The sequence below is a fragment of the Acomys minous genome (genome assembly GCF_964271855.1).
Source record: "Acomys minous genome assembly, chromosome: 11".
NCBI lineage: Eukaryota > Metazoa > Chordata > Mammalia > Rodentia > Muridae > Acomys > Acomys minous.
In genome coordinates this window covers 7,083,855-7,108,763 of record NC_140492.1, presented here as the reverse complement: position 1 = coordinate 7,108,763, position 24,909 = coordinate 7,083,855, and the positions used below count along the sequence as shown (strand labels likewise).

General features: G+C 47.2%; 1 protein-coding gene across 1 annotated transcript in view; it reads left to right on the top strand.

The window, feature by feature from the left end:
• LOC311608853 (interferon alpha/beta receptor 2-like) overlaps positions 1-24,909 on the top strand; it is a 53,289-nt gene that overhangs the window by 17,650 nt on the left and 10,730 nt on the right. The window contains exons 6-12 of the mRNA XM_084801459.1: positions 2,692-2,858; positions 4,767-4,932; positions 10,565-10,692; positions 14,599-15,323; positions 17,589-17,734; positions 18,840-18,963; positions 23,163-23,320. Of these exons, the coding sequence (XP_084657585.1) occupies positions 2,692-2,858; positions 4,767-4,932; positions 10,565-10,692; positions 14,599-15,323; positions 17,589-17,734; positions 18,840-18,963; positions 23,163-23,320 (1,614 nt within the window). The remainder of the gene's footprint in view (positions 1-2,691; positions 2,859-4,766; positions 4,933-10,564; positions 10,693-14,598; positions 15,324-17,588; positions 17,735-18,839; positions 18,964-23,162; positions 23,321-24,909) is intronic.

The window sequence follows — 24,909 nt, the reverse complement described above, 5'->3', positions numbered from 1 at the left end:
CTACAGCCTGACAGGAAGTGGGGAGGAGGAGCTGTGTGGCTCTTTCTATGCTGTCACTTCTCTTCAGGCCCGTGTCTTCCTGCCCACCACAACCTCATCCGAGACGGTTCCCTGAGAGCTGTGTGTGGGAACACCTAGGGTGCTCAACGCATAGGGCGAGCAGAGCCCAGGGGTGGGGTAATCCCCTTCTCTTCCCGCCTCCAAAGTCCTTTCCCTGAGCATTTGTGCTAGTGGCTCCAGCCCCATGACTGTTTCAACTTCTAAATTTTTAACTGGTTTCCAAATTAATGTTATGGCTTCATCACACTGTTACAGACCACGTAGGTGTGTGCACATATGCATACTTGGAAAAGTGATAATGGTGGCCGAACCGTGACCAGTGATTCAGATCTTAAGAGGTTGCCCCAGTGCAGTGCAGGCTTTGGATTAACATTCATATCTGCGCATGCACTCACACTCACAGAAAAGAAGGGAAGAAGAAGAAGAAGAAGAAGAAGAAGAAGAAGAAGAAAAACAACTTATAGGTCCTGATAAAGAATACATGTTAAAATAATAAGTATTTTTCATGATCCTAATGATGAATATGAAAAAGATACTAAAACCTTAGATCACCAGGTATGGTGGTGCACAACTCTAAACCCAGCACCTATGAGCCTGCGACAGAAAGATTATTATAGGTTTGAGGTCAGCCTCATCTACATAGAAAGTAGGAAGTGAGCCAAGACTACATAGCCAGACCCTGTGTCAAACAAACAAACAAAACAAAACCCCCAAGATTACAAAATAACAACAACAACAACAATAGACATATCATGCTTTGACAGAGTTCTTCTGAATGGATCCAGTGTTTTATGGGTTTTTATTTTGTGTGTGTGTGTGTGTGTGTGTGTGTGTGTGTGTGTGTGTGTGTGTGTGTGTGTTTAAGTAACATGAGCCAGGAGGTTGGTTCAGTGGGTAAGGGCACTTGCCACCAGAACTGACAAACTGAGTTCAGCCTCTGGAACCCACATGGTAAAGAACTGATTCCCAAAAGTTGCCCTCTGACTTTCACATGTGTGCTCACACACAAGCACACACACAAAACAAAATAAACAAAAATGTAAAACACAAAAACACTTTAACATAGTAGATATATTTCCATCAAATATGGGAAGAATGACATTTAAAACCTTTGCCATGTGACCACTCTAACCCAGAATTCCTCTTTAATAATTTGTTATAAAGAAATGACCAAGAGGACTGGAGCGATGGCTCTGCAGTTAGGAGTACACAGTGTTCCTGCAGCATCTGGGTTAGGTTCCCAGCACCCGCACACCATGTAACTCCAACTTCAGGGATCTGCTGCCCTCTTCTGGCCGCTGTTGGCAACTGCATTTATGTGCACATATTTCCACAAACATGCACACATATACATAATTTTAAAGATTCTTTAAAAACCACTCTTTTTAAAAGGAGAAAGAAATGGCTAAGGACAAATGCAAAGATTTAGCTCCAAGAACACTGAATGACACATTGATTCTGTTCAGAGACATTGAAGAGAATCTATTTGTTCAATACTGGATTTAACACTGGATTTAAGCCAAGTGTGGTGGTGCATGCCTTTTATCCCAGCACTCGGAAGGCAGAGGCAGGGGGAATCTCTGTGAGTTTGAGGCCAGCCTGGTCTACAAAGTGAGTCCAGGACAGCCAGGACTACAAGAGAAACCCTGTCTCGAAAAACCTAAAACAACAACAAAACATGATTTAAATTCAGCATAGGAAGTTATGAAATTAGTCAGAGGTCAGTGATACTCCATAAAGGTCAGAAAAGAAACACTGTAGCCGTTGTGGCCACACACAGTCTCTGTCCTGGGCTGTTATTCATATTTTCCTTTGTAATCCCTAAAAAACAAGCAAAATGATCCAAAAGAAAAAAAAAATGTGAGAGTGTAGGTTGTGCCAAAATCTAACCCAGGAGACATGGTTTCCTCTCCCTTGGGCTAGATAAATATGTATCAATGTAGTTATCAAATATAGTTAAATGAGCACATGCTTATAATCCCAGTACTGAAAAACCAGAGGTGGGAGATTGTGAGTTCAAGGCCAGCCTGGGCAGTGTAGGGAAACCCATTTGGTTTTGTTTTTTTAAAGCAAAAGTAAAGTGATAATATACATATATATATATATATATATATATATATATATATATATATATATACATATATATATATATATCAGACTTAATTTCTGTGTGTGTGTGTACATCCATATGCAGATATAACTGTGTATATAACCCAGTTAATACTTATGACTATGTCTATATTTATATACACTAGCATAGAAAAGTTGATTATATTCAAAGCAAATTCCCTGCCTGTATTTCCTGTAGCTGTTTGTTCTTATTAGGTATTCATGTAGAATTATGAAAATAAGTCATTTTAAGTTCTGTATCTAGACTACAACTTGAGAATTCGGAACACTGTTGCTGTTCCGTCTGAGGTCAGTCTACAGTGTGCCATGATGTTTCACTTTCTCATTCTCTGTTCCTCACCAGTAAACCCAAACACTACCCAGCTAGAATTAGAAGCCCATTCAAGCAGAATTAGCCTTTCTTTAAAAGAAACGCCGTTGTATCTGTCCATCACTCACAACACACGTACCGCCACCATATGTAAGGACTATTACTCATTTCTCGTCCTGTTTTCTACACAGCTGTTATTGAGCCGCCAGACTTTGAGATTGTTGGCTTTACGGACCACATAGATGTGATAGTGAAATTTCCACCTGTCGCTCCCAAGATATATGAGGAAACCTTATGGGAGATCCTAAGTTATACACAGCTTGTCATCAAGGAACAGACGGGGAATAGCATCAAGATGGTAAGTGGTCCCTGGCGTCCAGACCAAAACAATGCCCAGCTGACAACGGGCATATTTCACGTCCTTTTCTAGAACTGGGTAAAGCCAGGGTAGGGCTGCAGTAGAGGAGGTGGCTCAGTGGCGGAATGCTCGCTATCATGTTCAGCACCCAACATTTTGGAGAAAGAGGGACAGAGACAGACAGACAGGGGCGCGGGTGGGAAAGGAGAAGGGAGCTGTCTCCTGCTGTTGCGTTCCAGCTTCTCAAGCCATGAATTGCAGCCTTTTAGACTGTTCCCAGAGCCATGTGCGCCTATCAGGATAGTAACAACAGTGTAGGATGAAAACTGTAGATGGTGGCCTCTCCTTCACTAGAGAAAATTGGTCTCTCCATCAAATTAAACCAAGAACTAAAAGAGGCCATCAGTGTAACCCAGGCAACAGGTGGGAGTGGCCTGGACCAGTTGTTGCTGATGTGGCCTTCCAGGGCTCCGTGTGTTTTTATAAGTGGACTCTACGGTGTGGTAGAGAGATGTTAGGGCCACAGCGTGTCGCAGTCGCCATTAGCTGAAATAATGTGGACCCTGGGTGAGGCTCGGGTAGGAGCGCCCTTTGAGAAGACTACCTTTGGTGAGTCACCGGGCGAAGCCTGGTTGGGGTGGGCTCCTCAGCCTTTCTTCTAGAGCTGCAGCAGCCATGGAAGGTGAGCCTGAGGGAGGGAGCGTCTAAGATGGGAGGAGTGACAGCGGGTCTGCATGCAAGTGTAAGGTCCTAGGTGGGGATTGGTAGCATCTCTGTTGAGTGGCCTCAAGGGTTAGTGGAATTTCGAGAGCATAGACAAAGGTGCCCTTGGCTGGGAACAGAGCTGAGGAGAGGAGGATGCAGCACAGATGCAGACAGAAGAATGTCTTAATCCATGTGCTGTTACTGTAAGGAAATACCCGTGGCTGCATACTTTATCAGGAAGGAGGTTATTTTCCCTCTTGCTTCTGTAGCTGAGGCTGAGCAAGGACATTTGTTGATGGCCTCTCCCACTGACTGGGCCCTGAGGCAGCACAGAAAATGACATGCCGAACTCATCCAGTCACCTCCCAAAGGCCCCACCCCTAAACCCCAGTTAGGCTCCAGCTCCCAATGAGGACTCCATCACAACACAGGAACCTCTGAAGGTCGCGCTCAGCCACATCCGAACAGAACCAGCACCCACTGGGCAGCCAGCTGCCTTTGCCCAGTGTGACAGGCATGCTCAGGACACCTCTCCTTCCTCATTACGTCCCTCCACACATGAGCTTGTGATTGGTTGAGCTGATGGCCTATTTGTTTATTAACTCCTCCTCCTCAAAGAGAAACTGGTCTTACTGAAGGCTCGTACGCCTCAAAGTCCCAACCTGTGAAACTGCTGCTGGGATGCACTTAAAAGATTATTTTTAAAAATACTTTTTACAAAATTATTATTTAGGTTCGGGGTGGGGGCTACAGGAAGATGATAATATTGTAGAAATGACGTCATGGAGACCATTCCTCTTTGAGACTTTTTCTTCTTATCCATAAAGTGGATCTGACAGGCCAGATGTCATGGTTTTAAGATGTGTGAACATATGTATAAATGTGTGGTTTTGTGATAAATTGCTTCTAGTGACATAAGCCTAGCTAAGCCTATGATTCTTTTTTAAATTATTTGTTTATTTATTTATTTGGTTTGATTTGATTTGATTTGTTTTTTTGAGACAGGGTTTCACTCTCTAGCCTTGGCTGTCCAAGACCAGTCTGGCCTTGAACTCACAGAGATATGCCTGCCTCTTCCTATGATATTTTTAAACCTGGTTAAGATTTGAAAATGGAACCTTTAGGCCTCACCTCTCACCAAAGTCTTAACTCATGTGTGTGTGTTTGTATGTATGTGTGTTTGTCTGTGTTTCTTTTTTACAGCACGAGCCCAAAATGACTAATGTCTATGGGAACTTCACCTATGTCCTGACAGACTTACTGCCAAAGACAAACTACTGTGTATCTGTTTATTTTGACAAGTTAGGCCTGGAAACCGAAATAAAGTCTCCCTTTAAATGCACCCTCTTTCAGCCTGACAAGGAATCAGGTATGGTTAGGCTTTTAAGACTCGCACTTTTATTTTGATGGAAAACCTGTTGGGGGGGGGGGCAGCATATATATCAAGTTCTAGTGCGCTAAATGTACTTCTTCCAATAAATGCACATCACAGAGCTGCTCCTACTGGTCCGTCTCTAATGTCTTGTCCTGCCGTAAGATTACTCACATATCTACCTGAGAAGGCCAGACCCCTGTACCACTTTTACGCAAAGGAATCTGGGTGACATTGTGTGCCCTTTGGCCATTGTTTGTGCCAAGTGCTGGGAGGTTGGAGGTTGCTTGAAGTCCTGGCATTAAAAGCCTGGGAAGTTGCAGGATAGAAACTGTGACCGTGGGTGTGAGCCGAAGAGTATTGGTCCTGCGTGGCAGCAGAGAGGAGATGGCCACTCACGGAGCCAAAAAACTGTTCTGTTACAGAGACACTGCAATAGCCAATCCTGTGACTCCAACCTTTCTTTATCTGAGAAACCTTGTGGCCAGACCAAGGGAGCGCCCCCAGCCGGCAGGGAGCGTTGGGTGTGGTGGTGCATGCCTGCTTTCTAGCCCTCGGGGAGAAGAGGCGGGATCATCACATGTCTGAGGCTGTGTACTGACTTTCCAGCCAGCCTGGGTTACATAGCAAGACCCCACCCCAAAAAGGAAAAGAAGAAGACAGGAGAGCAGCTGAGGTTAGGCGCCTCCCTGTTTCTCAGACCTGTCACTGGCTCTTCAGCTGCCTCACTAAGAGAGAAAGGCTTTGAAAATCCCCCAACCCCCACCCCTTCAAAGATGGCTTCCTAAATTTCTCAGCCCCAAAGGCAGGGGCTTTGTCATTCATCAGAGTAAAATTAAGTTTGGATTTGCAAGGAAATGATGAGACGATTCGAACTATAAATATCCTCCAGCAATGGACCCATAATCTGAGCTTTTGACCTCTAATCAATGGCACCATTTTGGGACTGTCTGGTCTTTGGGAAGTTGGACCTGACTGGGTAAAGTAGGTCACTGGGAACAGGGCTAGCGTTGGAAGGCCGTACCCACCCCTGGTCCTGCGGTGCTGCATGCTCTATGCTTCCTCGACTGCGACCTGAACAGCTTCCAGAACACACTCCTCCCCGCCTTCCCCACCAGGATGCACACTCTGAAACCGTGAGCCAAAGTCAATCCTGTCACCTTCAGTTTCTTCTGTTTGGCAGTCTGCCACAATGTTGCCAGGGGAGCTGTTACAAATGACATAGCTATTCCCACATCTAGCAAGCTGAGCTACATAGGGCAGGGCGCTAAGGGTATCCTGACAGCAGTGTGACCTTCATGGTGTAATTTCTCAAGGCTGAAAGATACCCAGACTGATGTTAAAAGCCAAAGGCCAACTTTAGCTTAAGTTGTGTTCTGGTCTCGGTACCGAGCAGCTCTTACAAAACTGTTAACACAAGCCTCAAAGAGGCCAGCATATTCATGACTGACACCAGATCTTAAGTCTAAGTTATGCCCCACCCATTACCCAGGGTCAGAGCAGACCAGGCAGGATATGGGTCAGTTTCCACAAGATACTAGCCACAAGCTTAAGGTCTTCAGGCCACATGGACTCCTGTCTGACTTGGCTACAAAATCAAGAACTCCCAAAAACTGCTCTCAAGTCCAGGAATTTGATGAAGTGCTTCACACACCTTGGGAGAGCACCAGACTTCCGTGACTATTTGGGGTAAAGGTGAAGAGGTACATGGGACAAGGGACAGGAGGGCCTGAGCTGCTTCCGTAACGTCAGCCTGTATCGTCCTCCCGAGGATGTCAGTATGTCCACTAGCCCAGAAGAGCATCAAGTCCCCTCGTCCAGGGATTAGCTTGAGCTAGCCAAGTCGTTGGCCACAGTAGGAGCCTTCAACTCCTAAGGTCAAGAGGGCAGGACAAGAAGGAATGGACCCTCCCTGATCATACTGGCTATTTCCTCTACAGATCAGCCCTCACTGAAGCTGTCTCGCTGCCCACCCTCCCACCCCACCCCCCTTCATTAGCAGAAACTCAGCTGTGGTTGCTACCTTGGTCCCTTTTCTGCTGTCTTAATGGAATGCCCCAAGTGGATAACATTATATTAAAAAAGGAGAGATTTGTTTCTCCAAGTATTGGGGGCTGGGAACCAAAATGGGAAGGCTTCCTTGCTGCCTCACATGTCACAGAGGGGAGGCAGCAAGCTGCCACGTTTGCAGTATCTCACCCGTGCCTATAATGACAGTATTACTCCTTGCATGAGGGCAGAGCCTTGTGACCCACGCACCTGCTAAACACCCCACCTCCCCAGCACACACACACACACACACACACACACACACACACACACACACACATACACAAATGTAATAAAAGTTAAATTTAAGTACAACAACCGAGGGAGGTTTACTGTGACCCCAAGTTCCTGGCCAAGCAGTTGTCGATTCTCTGGAGATTGGCCTGCTCCACCCACCCCAAGCTCCTCCCACTAAGACGAGGTCTTTGCAATAGCATGCTGTGGGTTCATCCCACCATTCTCCAGTGTGAACACATCAGTTTGCTTATCTCTGGCCTCCCTCCTTCTGTCATTAACTGAGACAATTAAAGGGCAGGAAACTACGATATCCAGATGGTTATGGTTTTCTTGTCAGGCACTCGGCAGTCAGATCCGGGTAATGTGACCCTCTTAGTATTCAGCTGCCATTTGAATTACCCTTAACCCTAACACCAAAGGGTGGCTGCACCTTCATGGACAGCTGAGACCAGTACTGACTCTTAGGGCAACAGCCACAGGAGGATGTCAGCCCAGAGAGGCGGGGAGAAAACTTCCCCTCCCTAATCCCTATATTCATCCATTGGCTCTTAGTAAGCCCTGAGAGGAATCTATTCATTTGACAAACACAGCGGTGATGTAACTAGAAATCTCTCACTTTGTGGGATTCCTGCTGCAGTAGAAGACAAAATAGTGAGATTAAAAGGTAGAAATGCGCCAGGCATGGTGGCACACGCCTTTAGTCCTGGTACTTGAGAGGCAGAGGCAGGTGGATTTCTGTGAGTTCGAGGCCAGTCTACAAAGTGAGTCTAGGACAGCCAGGGCTGTTACACAGAGAAACCCTGTCTTGGAAGAGAGAGAGAAAAAGAGAGAGAGAGAGAGAGAGAGAGAGAGAGAGAGAGAGAGAGAGAGAGATACGATGACAGTAAGAACCAAGGGAAAAAAATAAAGCAAGAAGGTAGATGAGGAAATGTCTGGGGGAGGGTGAGTGGGTCACTTTTAAATATGGCCGACCTGGTGCACATTCCCTGTTCAGTAGTGATTTACGTGGAGGTCAGCAAACCTCAGAGGAAGGAAGATAAGGAAGCCAGTGTGGGCCAACGCAGAAAAAGAAAGCTAGTAGGTATCTATCCTTGGTGTGGGCACCCCCCAGTTAAGCAGCCCAGTCCCAGGGGCTTGTTGGGAACCTGTCACACTCAGTCACTGGGGTCCTTAGTAGCCCTGGGTGGTGTGATGAGATCCAGGTGGGAGCGACTTTGCTTTGACCAAAGTCAAGTCCTTGAGAAACAGCTCACACTTCGCACCAAAGCACCCAAGGCTCACTGACAGGAAAAGGGATGTGGGTGGGACGCCCACAGCAAGACCAAGGGGAGGGGTATGTCCTGAGTGAGGGCCCAAGGGAGTCGTGGTGGACTGGATAAGAGCCACATAAAGATATCTGTATCTTGACCCTAGATATGGCAACATCCTACCTCCTGTGGCCGAAGAAGCTTAGTGGTTCCTAATAAATTCAGAAGGGAGCCTCCCTGGGAGCACAGAGGACAGTGACAATGCAAGCAGAGGTCAGACACCGAAAGACTGGGAGTTGCTAAGCAGCTGGCTCTGAGGATGAAGGAGAGGGTCTCCAAAGCAGAAAAAGTCATAGAAATGGAACTCTGATGCCACCCTGCCAGTGCCCTGTGATCTTTATTCCAATGGAACTCATTTTGGGCGTGTAAACATCGGCATTGTAAGCCAATCTGAGTTGAGCTGGTTTTTCACCACCTTGCTTCTGTAGGCAAGAACATGGCAGGCACCAAGCAAATGGGTCCAGGTGACATAGCAGGGAGAGGATTCTGCATATTGGGTTCAGCAAGTGCTAAGGGCCTGGGGTAGCACTGGCCTGGAGTGATTTTTCAGGAGTGGAGTGAGCAAAGGCGGATCTGTACTAGTATAGGTTAAAGAGGGCTCTAGGTGCTGTGGATCTTTAAAAGCCACTAGGAGGGTTGGGGACCCTGGTGGGGCTAACTTAGAACGTAAGAGGATAGATGTGCCACAAAGTGGTGGTGGTGGTGGTGGGTGTGTCCCAGTGACTCCCTGCCAGACACTGAGATAATCCAAGTGGTTCTCACACAGAGAGACTGGTGGGAAGAAAGTTCTCCTGTGGAAAATAGCAATCCTAAAACATTATCCGTGCTGCCCAGGGCTGCTCCTAGGTTTTCAAGAGAAACACAAGATGCATCCAAGGCCAAGATCTGAAGATACACATCTGGTCTTCCCTTCCCAAAGTGAGGTGATCTAACTCCTCTTTCAGGAAGATGATCTACCATGGTTACGTTCACGAGCAATCGGTTAAAACACAAGAGGGATTGCATTTTAAGTTACCACTGAGCTAAAACCCGAACACAAGATCTTCATGTCATAAGGACCTCTGAGACTGTGACATCATCGCCACTGGAGCAGCATAGCCCTAGCTTGCTGATGTAACTTGCATCCTGGGCTTTGTATTACAGAGTCGTCTGGGTTTACCGCACTGCTCTGTGTAGACTCTGGAAAGTTGGGTAGATCTGCAAGTCAGGGTCCCCATGTCACACCCACACTTCACCCCAGGGTTATGTGGGTTTGCCTCTCCCTTCTTGGGAAGTGTGTAAAGATTTGTGTGTCTGAAAGGTGTGCCTCGAGCCTATGCCCGACTCCAGACCCTCCCAGATGGGTAGGTTCCCTCTGGATTCCCAAATCAGTGCCAACTACTGAGCTGGTCACTGATCCCTTCTCCGGTCAAAAGACTTGAAGTGCGCGATCCACTTTCAGCCCCTTTTGCGCTCCTATGTCTGTTTTTTCCCTGAAGCTCTAGATTATGCGGTTCACACTAATATAGCTCCATTTGGGAAATTTCAGAGAGCTATGCATGCAGCGACTCCCTGCATCTCAGCCCAAGTTATGCCCAGGGGAAACAGCTGCTTTCACCACAGAGGTAGAACTCCAAAACGACACTTGACTAACGGAAGTTTTTCACCCGCAAAGCAAGTGCCGGGTTTGGGAATGGCCTAGCTGGTTTTCCAGGCTGCCTCGCTGTCTTCTAACGCTCCCCATTGGGCTGAGACTGGTGTGGTCTTTCTGCTTTTGTCCGGTTTTAATCGTTGAAATTTAAAGAGCCACAGACAGCTAGCAGCTACTACTCTATTGCAATTATAGAAGATAAAGGTTTGTTTTTGTGTTGGTTTTAAAATTTACTTTGAAAACCTAAATATTTTGTTTAAGATATATGCACTTGTATCATTTAGTATTTAGCGACTTTTCCCCCCACATTTTTGCCTCCTCTGCATTAACTTCTGACATCAGCCCAATGTGAATAACCATGGATTGCATTTCTTTTTAATAAAACCGTTTATCTTTTCATCAACAGGATCGTCAGAATTTGCCAAAGTAGGAGTAATTACTGGGTGCTTGATAGTGGTGGTTTTCATAGCCACCATCATAGTACTGAAACGGATTGGTTATATTTGCTTAAGAAACAATTTCCCCAATGTCTTGGTATGTAGCTTTTCTATCTTTATTTTTCATTTTAAGTTAATGATTTTTGTTGTAGATTTAATATGTTTTCAGGGAAAGAATCTCACTTTTCAAAAGCATCAGTCGTCTTGGTCATTCTCCATTCCCTGTCATCCCCACACGGCTCATCTACCCCGGCCCCCAGCGCTCTCCCCCTCCCCCTCCCCCTCCCCCTCCCCCTCCCCCTCCCCCTCCCTCTCCCCCTCCCCCTTCCCCCCCCCTCTCTCCAGCTCTCTCAAGCTCTCCCTCTCCTCCCCTCCCCACCTTTCCCTCTGGGGTAGGTATTTGTTCATGTTAGGTGTCTTCCTCAGTGGCTCCCCAGCTTATTTTTATTTGAGCGCCTCCCAGATGCTCACCTACCCACTGGCTTCATGTTCTCACTCTCTTTTTAAAAATAAAAAAAGCACCCTATGTTTGTTTATTTGTGATTGGGGAGGAGGCCCTCCCTTGGCATCTCCTTGAAGCCAGAGGACAACTTTAAGGAGGAGTCAGCTGTCTCTGCTCTGTGGGTCCCAGATTGACCTCCGGTGGTCAATCTTGATGTTAATTGCTTTTACCTGGTAAACCACCTTGTCAGCCGTCCCACTTTGATCTTTGGGGGGGGGGGGGTTAAACATGAATTAAGCATGTTTTTTTTAATTAAAATTACTTTATTTTTTCTACTCAACTGCACATACCTTCTCAAAAATAAACTAATGATTGCTTTTTTTTTAAACTTTTAACTTTTTAATTTTTGTTTGCAGTTATAATATAATTACATTATTCCCTCCAAACCCTCCCATATACTTCTGCTTACTCCCTGTCAAACTCATGGCCTCTTTTTTTCATTAATTATTATCTCTCTCACACACACACACACACACACTCCTAAATACATTAGAACAACCTGTTCAGTCTTTATAACCTTACTTTCATGTGTGTTTTTAGGGCTGAGCAGTTGGTACTGGATAACCAGTTCCTGTGCTCCTCCCTGTGGAAGACTTATTTTTCCCACTCTAACTCCCAGAATGTCTTAGTTGTCTGCCATTCTTCTGTGTGTGGGCTTGAGACTTCTCCGGCTTTCTGGGACCCCCCCCAATCCACATTTGCACATCTATTGTGTCCATATTCAGCTCCTGTTTAGGCAATAATGTTGGTGAAACTTTGTGGGTGCAGCTTCTGACATTCCTGGGAGACACAATCTCACAGCAAACTCCCTGATTCTCGGCCTCTCACCACCTTTCCGCCCCCTCTTCTGTAGTGCTCCCTGAGCCTTAAAGGTTTGGTTTTCCTCTATCTTTTGAGACTAGGTCTTTCACTGAACCTGGACACCATCGATTTAGTGAGGCTCGCTGACTAATGAGCTTCAGGGCTCCACCTGTGTCTGTCCCACCCCCTCCCATGCTGGGGTTGCTGGATCCATGAGTACTGGGGTTCAGACCTCAGGTGTTACTTGTGCAGAGGCGCCTTGCTGACTGAGCCTGCTCAGCCTTCACCTATTATGTTTAATGACCATGGAATTACATTATTACAAGACACTATATTTTTTCCAGCTGTGGGGCATTTGGATTGATTTTCTTCTCTCTCACTCCGATTAGGAATAGTAGAATGGAAAATTTTATGAAGGTCATCTTTTTGTTTTAGATTACCTCAGTGGACCATATACACACAGTAGGTTCGTCTTATGAAATGCCATAACAAGCTAATTTGCCACGCTCTGTTCACTGTCCTGTACATGAGGGCTCCTCACCTGTTACTTTCACTAGTCACAAGGATAATCGTTTGCTTACCTTTCTTCTATGCTCTGCTTAGAGCTCGGAGTCCTTACGGAGCCTCAGTTTTGATTCTTCATCTTTCTAAACTTCATGTGTTTTGACTCTGCCAACCATTAGTCACTTTTTCTACCCCACGGTCTGCCCTTCACGTTGCTTTCTCATGTCATAGCTCATCTGCCTTACTCTGTTCCCCTCGCAGCTGTGTAATCAATTGTTTCTCCACAGCCAATAGAGTTTTAGTCAGTTAGTCCCCACGTGGTCCCCTTTGGTCTGTCTACTAATTCTCTGTTAAAAATTGTTGCTCTCCATTTAAGCAAATCCCCCAGAAATAGGAAACTATGACACTCTAGTGTGTTTGTGGATGCATTTGTAACCAGAAAGTTAAGTTTGTGGAATTGAGCTCAGGGTCTTGAACACGCTGGTAAAGTTCTCAGATGGTCACCATTTTGTGTTTGACAAATGCCTGTTGACTCTACTGAACGGCAGTGTGTTCCAAGTGTTGGTATGTAGAACAAGACAAACAGAAACCCTGTCCATGGGTCTTAATTTGAAGAGTAGGGCAGACAGTAATAATTTATAAATCATACTACTAAGCTCAAAAGTTCATATTACTCGAGGTAAATTTAGTTTCGTTAATATCTTCTACAGAGTGAGTGCTGGTCTACCCCGGCCTACACCATCTCAGAGAGGGAAAAAATTCAAAAGGTTTACCAAATTCATTGCCTACTTAAATTGGCTGTGTTTAATTAGAAAATAAGGGTGGAGCAGTCTCCAGCCCCAGGGGAATAAATTACACAAATCACCTAGGGAAAAACTCACTGAGTTTTGCCCAACCCAAACAACTACATAATGTGTAGCCAGACCACGAAAGAACGCACAGCAAGCTGGGCGTGATGGCGCACGCCGTTAATCCCAGCACTTGGGAGGCAGAGGCAGGTGGATCTCTGTGAGTTTGAGACCAGCCTGGTCCACAAAGCAAGTCCAGGACAGCCAGGGCTACTATACAGAGAAACCCTGTCTTTAAAAAAAAAAAAAAAAAAAAAAGAACACACAGCAAGCAGCTCTCTGAGAGTTCCCTCTCTTGCCACCTTCCAAGGAATGAATGCTCACCGGGATTGCTCCAGATTACTAGTGGCATAGTTTTTTGGTTTTTTTTTTTTTAATATTTATAGGAATGGAGTATCATTTTCAATAGCCCCCAAATCTGTACAATTACAGAAGCAGCAAATTATTTTTTTAATTTACGGCATAATTCTAATTAACTTCCTGAAAAAGATATCAAAAGCCTGTCAGCAGAGAAGCCCAGAAACACAGGCACATGCATGGTGGCCAAATGGGAGGCAGTGGCTATGCAAACTGATGAGGAGACAATGGCTGGTGATAGCGCTATCTGTGCTAGGGGAATCCTAGGGGATCCCACCGCACCTCATACCACACAGTTAAATGTAAGTGTAGAGGCTGGGTGTGGAGTCCGGTGACACGGGGTGTGCTTAGCATGCAAAAGCCCTGAGTTCAGTCCCCAACATACACACAGAGAGAGAGAGAGAGAGAGAGAGAGAGAGAGAGAGAGAGAGAGAAGAAGGGAGGAAGGGAGGGAGGGAGGGAGAGAGGGGAGAGGAGAGCAAAACAAGCCTGCTTCATAGAATACTTGTGAGGGCAAAGGGATTTAGAAAATGGCTTTCATCCCCAGACTTCTTCCAGCCATAGACAGGGTATCCAAATGAGCTTTCCTTGGCAGTATCCCCTAAGCAGTGCAGTGTTTCATTTACGTGGCGTAAGTGCTGTACTGAGTGCTGCAAGCAACCTGGAGGTGGTTGAAAGCATACAGGAGGATGTGCAGAGGTGGCATGCAGATGCTGGGGCATTGTATTCGGAGGACCATGTTATGAAATACAGGAGCTGTGTCCAGCAACTAGCAAGTGCCATACAGCCATCAGCTTTCGTTATGACACATGGATGTTATAACACGTGGATGTCACTCGTGTCCACATCACTTTACAGTGAATACTGTCTTTTGTTGTTGTTGTTGTTGTTGTTGTTATTGTTGTTGTTAAAGAGTTAATACAGGTGAAAGACTTTCTGTCTCTCCCTCCCTCATGCCCTCCCTCCTTTCTCTCCCTTTTTCTCCCTCTAGAAGTTCCGTTACTTTTTAGCCTGGATAGTCCTCGAACTGCCACCGTCAGAAGCAGTCAGCAAGTTGGAGGTCATCCCCACGAACAAAAAGAAGAAACTGTGGAATTACGAGTATGGAGATGAAAGTGGCAGTGATGACGAAGAAGTCCCCAAAGCGAGTGCCACTGGTTACACCATGCATGGACTGATGAGCAAGCTTCAGCAGCAGGCCTCTGACACCCCAGGCAGTCCCGGGGAGCCCCAGCTGGAAGAAGATTCAGGTGCCGAGGAGTGTGATGAAGCTGAGGCGGGTGCTGGAGCTGAGCCCGAACTGCCCACAGAGGCCGAGTTGGGGCCGTGCCTCAGTCCCTCAGAAGCCCCGAGTGACCCCTATGAGAGGAGAGAGTGTGTGCGTGAGGACTCCCTCCCTGGGGAAGACAGCAGCTCCATGGATGGGCATGAGGACACCGCTATCTTCAACGTGGACTTAAACTCTGTGTTTTTGAGAGTTCTCCACGATGACGCTGAAGACACCTCAGAGCTGTTATCTCTCACAGAAGATACAGTCCTCCCAGACGAGGGTCCCCACAGGACAGGGTCAGGCCTTCTGACGGCTGGTGGGGACAGGACACAGCTGCCCCATCCCAGCCTCTCTTCCCAGGGTCTATGGACGGAAGATGGGTCATCTGAAAGGACTGATACTTCAGACTCCGATGCTGACATAGGGGATGGCTATATTATGAGATGACTCTAGAAGGGGTTCATTGACTGGAGGGGTTCATGGATGGACCCTGCCTACAAGGTTCTCATCACAGCCTGATTCCATGGCGGCAGGTGTCTGTGAGGGAGGGACGAGTGAGCCATAGAGCCCTCTCTGTCCTTTCTGGTGGCCTACTCTGTGCAGATTCCCAGTTTGGGCATCAGTGTTGTTTACATGGGTCATGGGCACGCCCTGCCCAGCTCCTTTCCACTAATGCACTAAGGCTGGGTCTGTGTCATCTCTCCCAGGGAGCAAAGAGTTCAATGTGATTTTCAGAGGCAGCTAAGGCCTCCATCCTTGTAATTTTTTTTCTAGGAAATGATTAAATTGGGGAAGAGAAATGGAAAGAAAAAAACCTGGTCCAGCAGTGTTTAGCAGGACTCCAGGAATGAGCCTGAGAGTGGGCAGGAGGGCAGGAGGAAGGAAGGGCAGGATGCAGGGAAAAGGAAGTGAATACGCAAAGGAAGCCAGCCAGGTTTGAGCCATGGGGTCATGGGCCCTTCTCAGATGTCAAAGTCTGTTTCTTCCACTGTGAGAAGGTCACAGCCACCCATAAAAACCAAACCCTCCACAGCTTAAGTGGGGGTGAGGAGAAGCCAAATAAATAATTCTAGGATCCAACAAGTGACTCAGAGAGAAAGGAAACATGTCATGGTAGAAGATGGGAAGAAAAACTCTCATTGCCATATTTTAAGGTTTAAAATGAAAAGAAAGAAAAAATGCAAAAGAAAACATTTCCGTGTGTTCAGAACAAACAGGGGGTCCATGTCTCCGAGTCCCACCTCACTAATTTTAAAGTGCTCTGGGTATCGACTTTATGTTCTGCACATGGGATTACAGTCGCTGTGAGTCCGGAAGAGGAGAATAGAACGTTTTCAAATACGAGTGGGAGCCAAACATTTGGTTTGTAAGAAGTGACTTGGGAGGCCTGCACGGCTTTGTTTTGGTTTGTTTGTTTGTTTGTTTGTTTTTTTAGGCATGACCTCTCTTGTGGGGTGACCTTGTGGTCCTCTCTAGCACCGGGATTACAGGGGTACGCTATCATGAGATAGACTACCAGCTCCCTTGGGTATTTTTGCTTTCCCCTCTGAGTTTCAGTTTCTTCATTTATGAAGTCAAGGGACTGGACCAGGTAATCTCCATAGAGAGAGATAGAAAGACTGGGGATAAAGACTCACGAGGAGGATGCTGAGCCTCGGATGCGAAGCCCAGGGTGCTTGCATGAAGGAAGGCCTCCTATCTCACTCCTCTCACCCCAAAAGCCAGTCTCTCACACCCTACTTCTATTCAAAGAGGAAATACTGACATGGGCCCTACTCAAAGACTTCCCGTGGATCGCTCATGCTGCCCCTCTAAGGCAGTTCAAAAGAAGCCCTTGTCCAACAGACCTAATAAAAACCCCACAGGAAACACATCTGGACACACTGAATACATCTGTCATCTGTAGAGACTCGTTTATTGTTAACACCCTCTTTTAAGCTTTGCAAAATCGCTGAGAGTTGGCTTGTTAATGCTTGCATTTATTTTTCTTTTTTTCAATTTTGTATGTTTGAAGATTGTCAGAGAGTAATACAAAAATACTTTTTTACACAAGCCTGTGGTCTCTTTAAGTCATTTCTCACGAGAATGCATTTGTGGTTTTGCTGGCATTTCGAGGTTGTACTAGCTTTTTCTAAATAAGCCGTCGTCGGCCGGGATGGTCCCCCCGACTCCCAACGGCTTAGTCTGACTTAGACATTTCTCAACGTGTACATAGTCAGCGTCCTACTGTGGTTTTTCCCTATCTCATCACCTGGTCCGTTTAAGAAGAGGAAATTAAAACTTTCTCAGCAGCCTTGTGCAAGAAACAAGTTACCAAGAAATGAACAAATTGGCCTTGTGCCATCTCTGGGGTGCTGCCTGGGGAGAGGCACTAGAACATTGCCAAGCTGGGCTCGCTATAGGGTACTTTTATTTGGGAGACAAGACTTTGGAGAACAGATGCTTCCGTAGGGGGAAAAATAGAGGACAAAGAAAAGTAACTGCTGGAGCAGGAAGATCTTCAGCTTAGTCTGGGTTCCATAGACAATGTCTCAACATCCACCTACCAAAGAGGAGAGACAGAAACACAGCAGGAGTGAGAAACAGGAGGATGAGCCCGCGTGAGGGGGGCGGGTGATGAAGGAACGTTAGGAAGGTAGCCCAAGGCTGGCTTTTCAGTGCTTAGCTTGAGGCCGCCTTCGCCTTCGCCCGGATCCCCAGTGAGGCTGCAGGCGGGCGGAGGCTGCCCGAGGGGAGTGGCCTGGCAGCCTGGCGGAGGTTCCCGGAAGGGCGCCGGCGTCTGCGGGGCTGCGGCACGGGGCCATGGCCAGGGCGCGGAGCGTGGCAGGCTGGCTAGGCGGCTTCTTGCTGGTGCCAGGTGAGGTCGGCGCGGGCAAGGGCCCCCGGCGGGCTGGCTCCCATGCTTGGGAACTCGGAGGCGGGGCGCCCCCAAGTCTTGGCCCTGGGCGCCCCGAAAGGGACCGTGTGTGGCACCCAGCACCGGGAAGGGGACCCCTCTCCATCGTGGGCCGCACACACGCGGCGTTGCGCTGCCACTGCCTGGATCCTGGGTGGCCACCACCACCCCGGCCAGCAGAGGGTTATAGACTGTCTAGACGGTAAGCTAAAGCAGGGTGCGGGGACAGCTGTTGACAACGCTCGCCCCACCCCACAACTCCAGAGTTCTAACCGAAACCAAGTTTTCTGACAGCCCCGGACACCCCGCGGTGCCTGCCCCGACCCTTGGGGACACACCTTGCGTCCTCCCCAGCCGAGGCTCCATTCCTCTGCCGGGTCTGACTCAGGCCAGTTCCCCTTCCCTACTCCTTCCTGTCCACACGTCCACACCCTGAAATCTGAATTCCGCCCCTCAGCTCCCCAAAGAGTTTCTGGAGACTCTTCTCAGCAGTGTGCCCAGCCGGGCTTTAGCTGTCCTTGGTTCTGCTTGGATCCTCTTCCTGAGGCAAAGCTTTCTTCTCTCGTCCCTATCCAGGCTGCTTTGAGAGAGTCCCAGGCAGCCTGGTGTTGAACAGTTACTGCCACACTTCGTCTCTGTTAGCACCAGCTGGGTTTAGAATTTTCTACTTTAAAAACTCAAAAAGTAATTTCTGTCTTTTGCCCAAAGCCTGCCCTCTATGTAACCTCAGGCTCACTCAGCTAAAGGCCTCCCTGACAACCCTAGAGTCTCCTGGAGGAGCCATCTGTTGTCCCCGAGACTCCTGGGTTCCCTGCCCTAGGCCCAAGCAGGGCTCAGGGGGCTCCAGCCAGAAATCCTTCTCACTGTTGCTCTCAATAAAACCTAGCCTCCCCCACATAGCCAACACCCCCTCCCCCACACAGACACAAGTGCGCACGCCATTTGAAGACATGGATCTGGGACCAAATATTGGATGTGGTCATTTTCTTGGTCTTTTTTTTTTTTTTTTTTTTTTTTGAGGAAAAACTGTTGCAACTGTTCTCTCCCCCACCCCTCATCTTTCCAGCTCTAGCAATGATCCCGCCTCCTGCGAATGTCAGGATGAATTCAGTTAATTTCAAGAACATTCTACAGTGGGAGTCACCTGCTTTCCCCAAAGAAAATCTGACTTTCACAGCTCAGTATGAAAGGTGAGTCTAGTGACTGGTTGCAGGGAGAGGCCAGGGAATGGTGACCCTGGCCTGGATCTCAGGTGGGAGGGAGGGAGGGAGGGAGGGAGGGAGGGAGGAGTCTCACCACTTCTACCTGTGTGCCTGTGACAGTCCAGGGGAGCCATCCTGTTAGCGGTTTCCTTTCTCAGAGGTAAATTATTCTAGTCAGAACTCTACACCTCCCTCTAGGCCCCCCACTCTTACTGGGGTCTTTTATTTGGGGGGGATCGAGACAGGGTTTCTCTGTGTAGCCTTGGCTGTCCTGGACTCGATTTGTAGACCAGGCTAGCCTTGAACTCACAGCGATCCACCTGCCTCTGCCTCCCGAGTGCTTGGATTAAAGGCGTGTGTTTACCCTGCAACCCAGGAGAGTGTAGGAGTCACTATGTAGCCCAGGCTGGCCTCAAACTGATGTATTTGTAAAGGAGAACATTGCTGCTGCTCTCATTTCCAGCTATCAGCTAGCGCTGGAAAAAGTCAACAGTGTGCACGCAGAGGCTGCCTGAAAATGCAGGTGTGCAGAACAGTCAGGGAGGCGCCTCCTACGTGCTGCCTACCCTCCGCTGCAGGCCTTCTAGAACAGTCTGGGATCTGCCTCCTCCATGGCTTGGCCCTCTACTTGTCCTGTCTGCAAGTCCTGATATCTGGTGAAGTGTACAGGTCAGCCTTCCCTTGACAGCCTGTTCACACGGGCCCCAGCAGCAGCAGGAGGCCCAAGGCCCATCAGCCAACACACCTGGCTGCTCAGAACCGTGGGAAGACAGACAGGGCCTGTGCCTTTCTAGAGCCTGATAACTCTACCCTCTTTTCCATGCAGCTGTCACTTTACACACATACCAAAGGGCTACAAAGCTCAAAAAGTAGAAAGTACAAAGTGACCCTTGCCTATGTGCTGGGTTTTTCTTTCTTTTTTTTTTTTTTTTCTTAGTTTGAAATAATTTCATGAAGGAAGGTTTGTTTCTTTGTTTTCTTTTGTGAGGGGGCGGGCTTGTCAAGAGGCTGTACTCCATCATGGTGGTGGAGCTCCAGGCAGCTGGCCGCATACAGGGCATCCAGTCAGGACACAGACAGATTGCTGGTGCTCAGTTCCTGCCTTTTTTCTTTAGTCTGAGACCCCTGTTCATAAAACAGTGCTGCTCATATCTGGGCATCCAGGATATACAAAGCTCTCCTGAAAACTGCCCCATAGACCTACTTGTAGGTTATGTCCATGCTGACTTTAAATTCCACCAGGTTGGGCTGGAGAGATGGCTCAGTGGTTAGGAGCACTGCCTGTTCTTCCAGAGGACCTGGGTTCAATTCCCAGCACCTACATGGCAGCTCACAACTGTCTGTAACTCCAAGATCTGACACCCCTACACCAATGCACAGAAATTAAAAATTAAATAAAATATTTAAAAAATAAATAAATAAATTCCACCAGGTTGACAGTGAATTCTGCACCATCATGCACACAGCCATTTCAGCGCGCATTTCATACAAACAGAATGCCCTCGGACACCTCAGTATAGCTATCTGCAGCCCACAGTCCAGTGCCTGATAAAAGGCCACTCTGTAGCATCCCTGGTGTGCTAGGTCTTGTCATTTCACCTTCATGTTTTCTCCACTCGGGTCTGGAAGCACATAGCAATTTCACTGAGGAAAATTAATTTCCTTCTTATATCATTTGGAGTTGGTGTTGCTGTAATGAAATACCCGAGGCAGGGCCACAGTCTCTAGCTATTGATGGACTTGATGGCAGAGTCACAAAACGGTGACACCTGATGGCTGGTGTCACAGGTGAGTGATGCTAAGCTCCATCAGGAGCTTGGGATGGGGCGAACCACATCCGCGCTCCTAGCTCTGTGTCTTGCTTTCCTGCAGTCACTGTTGTCATCATCATCATCATCCTAGGTGTTTGTCCTTGAGGTGAGAAGACATAGGACTGGAGATGGCTGTTAGCTAAGGGCTAGTGCCTTGACTCCAGTGTTCCTTTTCACGGAACTCCGCATGGGCTCACAGCGCATAATGAATACTCAGACGTGCCCTTAGGAAAGACACTGGGCCTGAACGATCTGGTTGCGTTTATATGGCTCCATAAAAGTTTGCTTTGACTTCAACCTGAATGTGCTTGTGCAGTGCAGTAAACTCCACTATATGGGAGCTTTTATCTGTGTCCCCTGTCGCCTGAGCCACAGAGGGAGACTCTCTCATCCAGGGTCAGGTTGTCTACAGTAAGGTATGTTGGTGATTTTAATACAAAAATGTAACATAAGTATTACATATTTGCCAGCAAAAATACTCATCAATAAAAAAGAAAAGAAAAGATCTTTGAAATACAGTATGAGTCGACCTCCTAATGTACTAAGAGAACAAGATAGTTGTATAAGAGAAAAACCTCTTTCTGAAATGGTCCCTGGACTTTGCAATGGTAGAGTGTAAGGCAGCCGGCCATGGAGAGCTGGTTGGTTAGCAAAATGTCTGTATATGTTGAGTGGGAAAGACAGGTTATAGAATACTGTGACCTCTGGAAACTGATGCTCTGGGAGTTGATGACGATGCAGTGAGCCATGACGATGCAGTCCCTGAAGCCCTGAAGTCAACACAGCTGAGTGTATTAAGGGCACTTGCTGCATTTGCAGAGGACTTGAGTTTGGTTCCCAGTGCCTATGTGGGGCAGCCCCCAGTCACCTGTAACCTCCGCTCAAGGGACTCAGTGCGCTTCTCTGGCCTCAGTGGCCAATGCATACGCACTCATACACACACACACACACACACACACACACACATGCACGCACGCACACAGGTGCACACACACATAAATAAAAACACTGACACACATGCATTCACTGCCAGTCTCCTTTTTTTTTTTTTTCTTTTGTCTCCTAATTTTAGACAAGGTATAACTATTTGTTTCAGGCCTCTGAGCCTTCACTTCCTGCGGTGGTGGACTGTAATCTGGTCCTGTGAGCTAGAATAAGCCTTCTGCCTTAAATAGATCTTGTCAGAATATTCTGTCATGGCAGCAGGAAAAGATACCAAAACAGACGAGGGTGGCCCAATTGGTTCTCACACCTAGACAGGGAGGTGTGCTGGGAACCAGTCGGACAGCTCCTGACTTACAGGAAGGGAACTCGAGATTTCTTAGGTAGGAGGCAGCTAATTATACCTCCTGGGGCTGCTGGGGGTGAGTAGGGAATTGCACATGCTGTGTCTGCTGCCCTCCTGCTGTGCTTGCTCTTGTTGGGGGTAGACGGGCTGCTTTATAATTTTTTGCAGAATCCTTGCAGGGCGAGCCATTCTTGGGAGGTTATTTGAAGTCATCTTATTATTTCCCAGTTAATCTGTGTGTGTCATCTTCTCACAAGTCATAGCCTAGTGCTTTCAGAAATGCGTAATCCAGGAAGGAAGCTCTCTCAGTGAGATAGGTTGAATACTCAACCCGGGGTTTGGAGACGTGAGTGTTTATTAGGATATTAAAATCTCTGTTGCTAAGATACTAATTTTTGTTTAATTTGATTTCTCCATGAGTTACTTGGCTATAGGGTGGACTGTATTTTAAATGTCTTGTGGTTTCCCCAGGGGTCGTTAAGATGTCAGGGAACACAGTTTACAAAAATATCAACTTCCTTGTATATACTATTTATCAAAATCAGTGATTAAGAATCTTCCAGGCACTTAGAGGAAGGATAGCAGGCTACCAAGAAGAGACTTGATACCCTATGAGCATATACAGGGGGGAGGAAATCCCCCTCAGTCACAGTCATACGGGAGGGGAGTAGGGAGAAAGCAGGAGGGAGGGAGGAATGGGAGGATACAAGGGATGGGATAACAATTGAGATGTAATATGAATAAATTAATAAAATATTTTTTAGAAACCTAAAAATCTTCCAGGCAGCCTGGAAAGATGGCTCAGCCATTAAAGGCTAGGATCACAACCAAAAATAGAAGAATCTTCCAGGCACAGGAGTGCACATCTGAAACCCCAGCACTTAGGGTGCTAAGGCAGGAGGATCTTAAATCAGAGGCCAGCCTGGGCAACAGAGGGAAACTCTCTAAAAACGTGAAACAAAGACAAAGGAGGAAAGAGATAAGAATGCCTTTGCCTTCAGCACCCTCTGTTCATCCTTGCCATCAGAGGGAAGAAAGCTGTCAGCCAACACAGAGCCCTTACTGATTTTGTATTTCTGATTGTGTAGCTACCGGCATTTCCAAGATCGCTGCAAGAATACTGCCTCCACGCAGTGCGACTTCTCAATTCTTTCTAAGTATGGCGAGCATACCTTGAGGGTCAGGGCCGAGCTGGCAGATGAACACTCAGACTGGGTAAACATCACCTTCTGCCCGGTGGACGACAGTAAGCCATTTATTTTCCACTTTGTTATATAATGTAATCATTTCACTTTGCTTTAATCCACACTGGTGATCCCTCAGTAAGAACTCTTAGCAGGCCTACAGATGAGTGGGCTACATCCATAAGCTCAGTATATAGCAAAGAAACTGTGACCTTAAAGAAGTTAGTGGGTAAAGCAGAAAAAAATTATGTATGTCATTAGTAAAATAAATGATTATAAAATTGGTGACTTCGCTGCTCACAAAGATGACGGAGTTAAGGCCAGTGCTGTTAGTGAGGAAATGGAAGGCTGTGACAGTTTTCTGGAAGGAAGACAGTGTGGGACTTAACTCACAATCCCAAGGAGTATGGGGCTGGAGCGATGGCTCAGTGGGTAAGTACTGGCTGCTCTTTCAGAGAAATTGGGTTCAATTCCCAGCACCTACGTGTCAGCTCACACAGTTTATCATTCCAATCCCATGGCATTCAGTACACAGAACGTATATAAAGGCAAAGCACCACACAGGGGTAGGCTGATGGCAGAATTGGCTGAGACTGGCAAGCTTTGGTAGGAAGAGGAAGGCTATGGGGACCCAGAGGCCCTGAGACAAACGTGTTTAGAGAATTAGGCTGCCATATAGCAACTGGGAGAAGAGAGCAGATGAGCGGTTACAAGGCCCTCCCAGGGCACCAGAGGGAAGAGCCTAGCCTGAGCTGGGGCTTAACAGTTCCCTGCATGTGGGCTCCGTAGCCTCTACAGTTAGATCCCCGCTCAGAAAGAGGCCAGAGTCGCTCTTCTCTTCCACGTCCATCCTATGACAAGCACAAACTCAGATTTCTGCTGCTGGAAATGGTCAGAGTTAATTTGCCTTTTTAAGCATTTATTTCTAGAAACAGAGAAAGGAACCCGGGTGTTAAAAGAGACAGTTCATGGTAGCGGGGCTCCAAAGCTAAAATGCCTTTCTGTGGTGTTAATTTCCTGTAAACCTGTCATAAACTGAAGATACCATAAATCAAATATGCATTTGACACACCTATAGCTTGCCACACCCTCCTAATCCCATGACTGACAGGGAGGGGACGGCTCACAGCTATCTCCCTGCATTGAAAAAGAAATCAAACCACATGTCCTTAGCTTGGGGTCAAAGTACAGTCTCTGTTTAATGTCAGTCTCTCTCACACCATAAGTCAAACCATTGTAAGCCGGGGTTCATTTGATGTACAGGATTCTGCTCCAGTAATTTCTAGCTCGGCCTGGCTGGTTCTGAGTCCTACCTTATGTCCCAACGAGGCCAGTTCCCTGTAGACTCAGAGCAAGGATCATGACTGTTGTTGAACAATTTATTAACCCAGGGGGCTTTTTATTTATCTGTTCTAGCTCCCAAATAAAATACACAGAGACTTGTATTTATTAGTAAGCTTTAAACACAATAACTGGGCAGATATGTCTTATACTAATCCAGCCACACACCCCAAGTTAGTTGCCAATATCCGTCCTGTCTGGGCTGCGCCTGCTCCACTAGCTGTGTCCTTTCTCCCATTTTCTCCTTCCTTCTCTCCCTCACCTCGTGGTCCCTACCCAAGCCTGGGAACGGAAGCTCCGCCCACCTCTC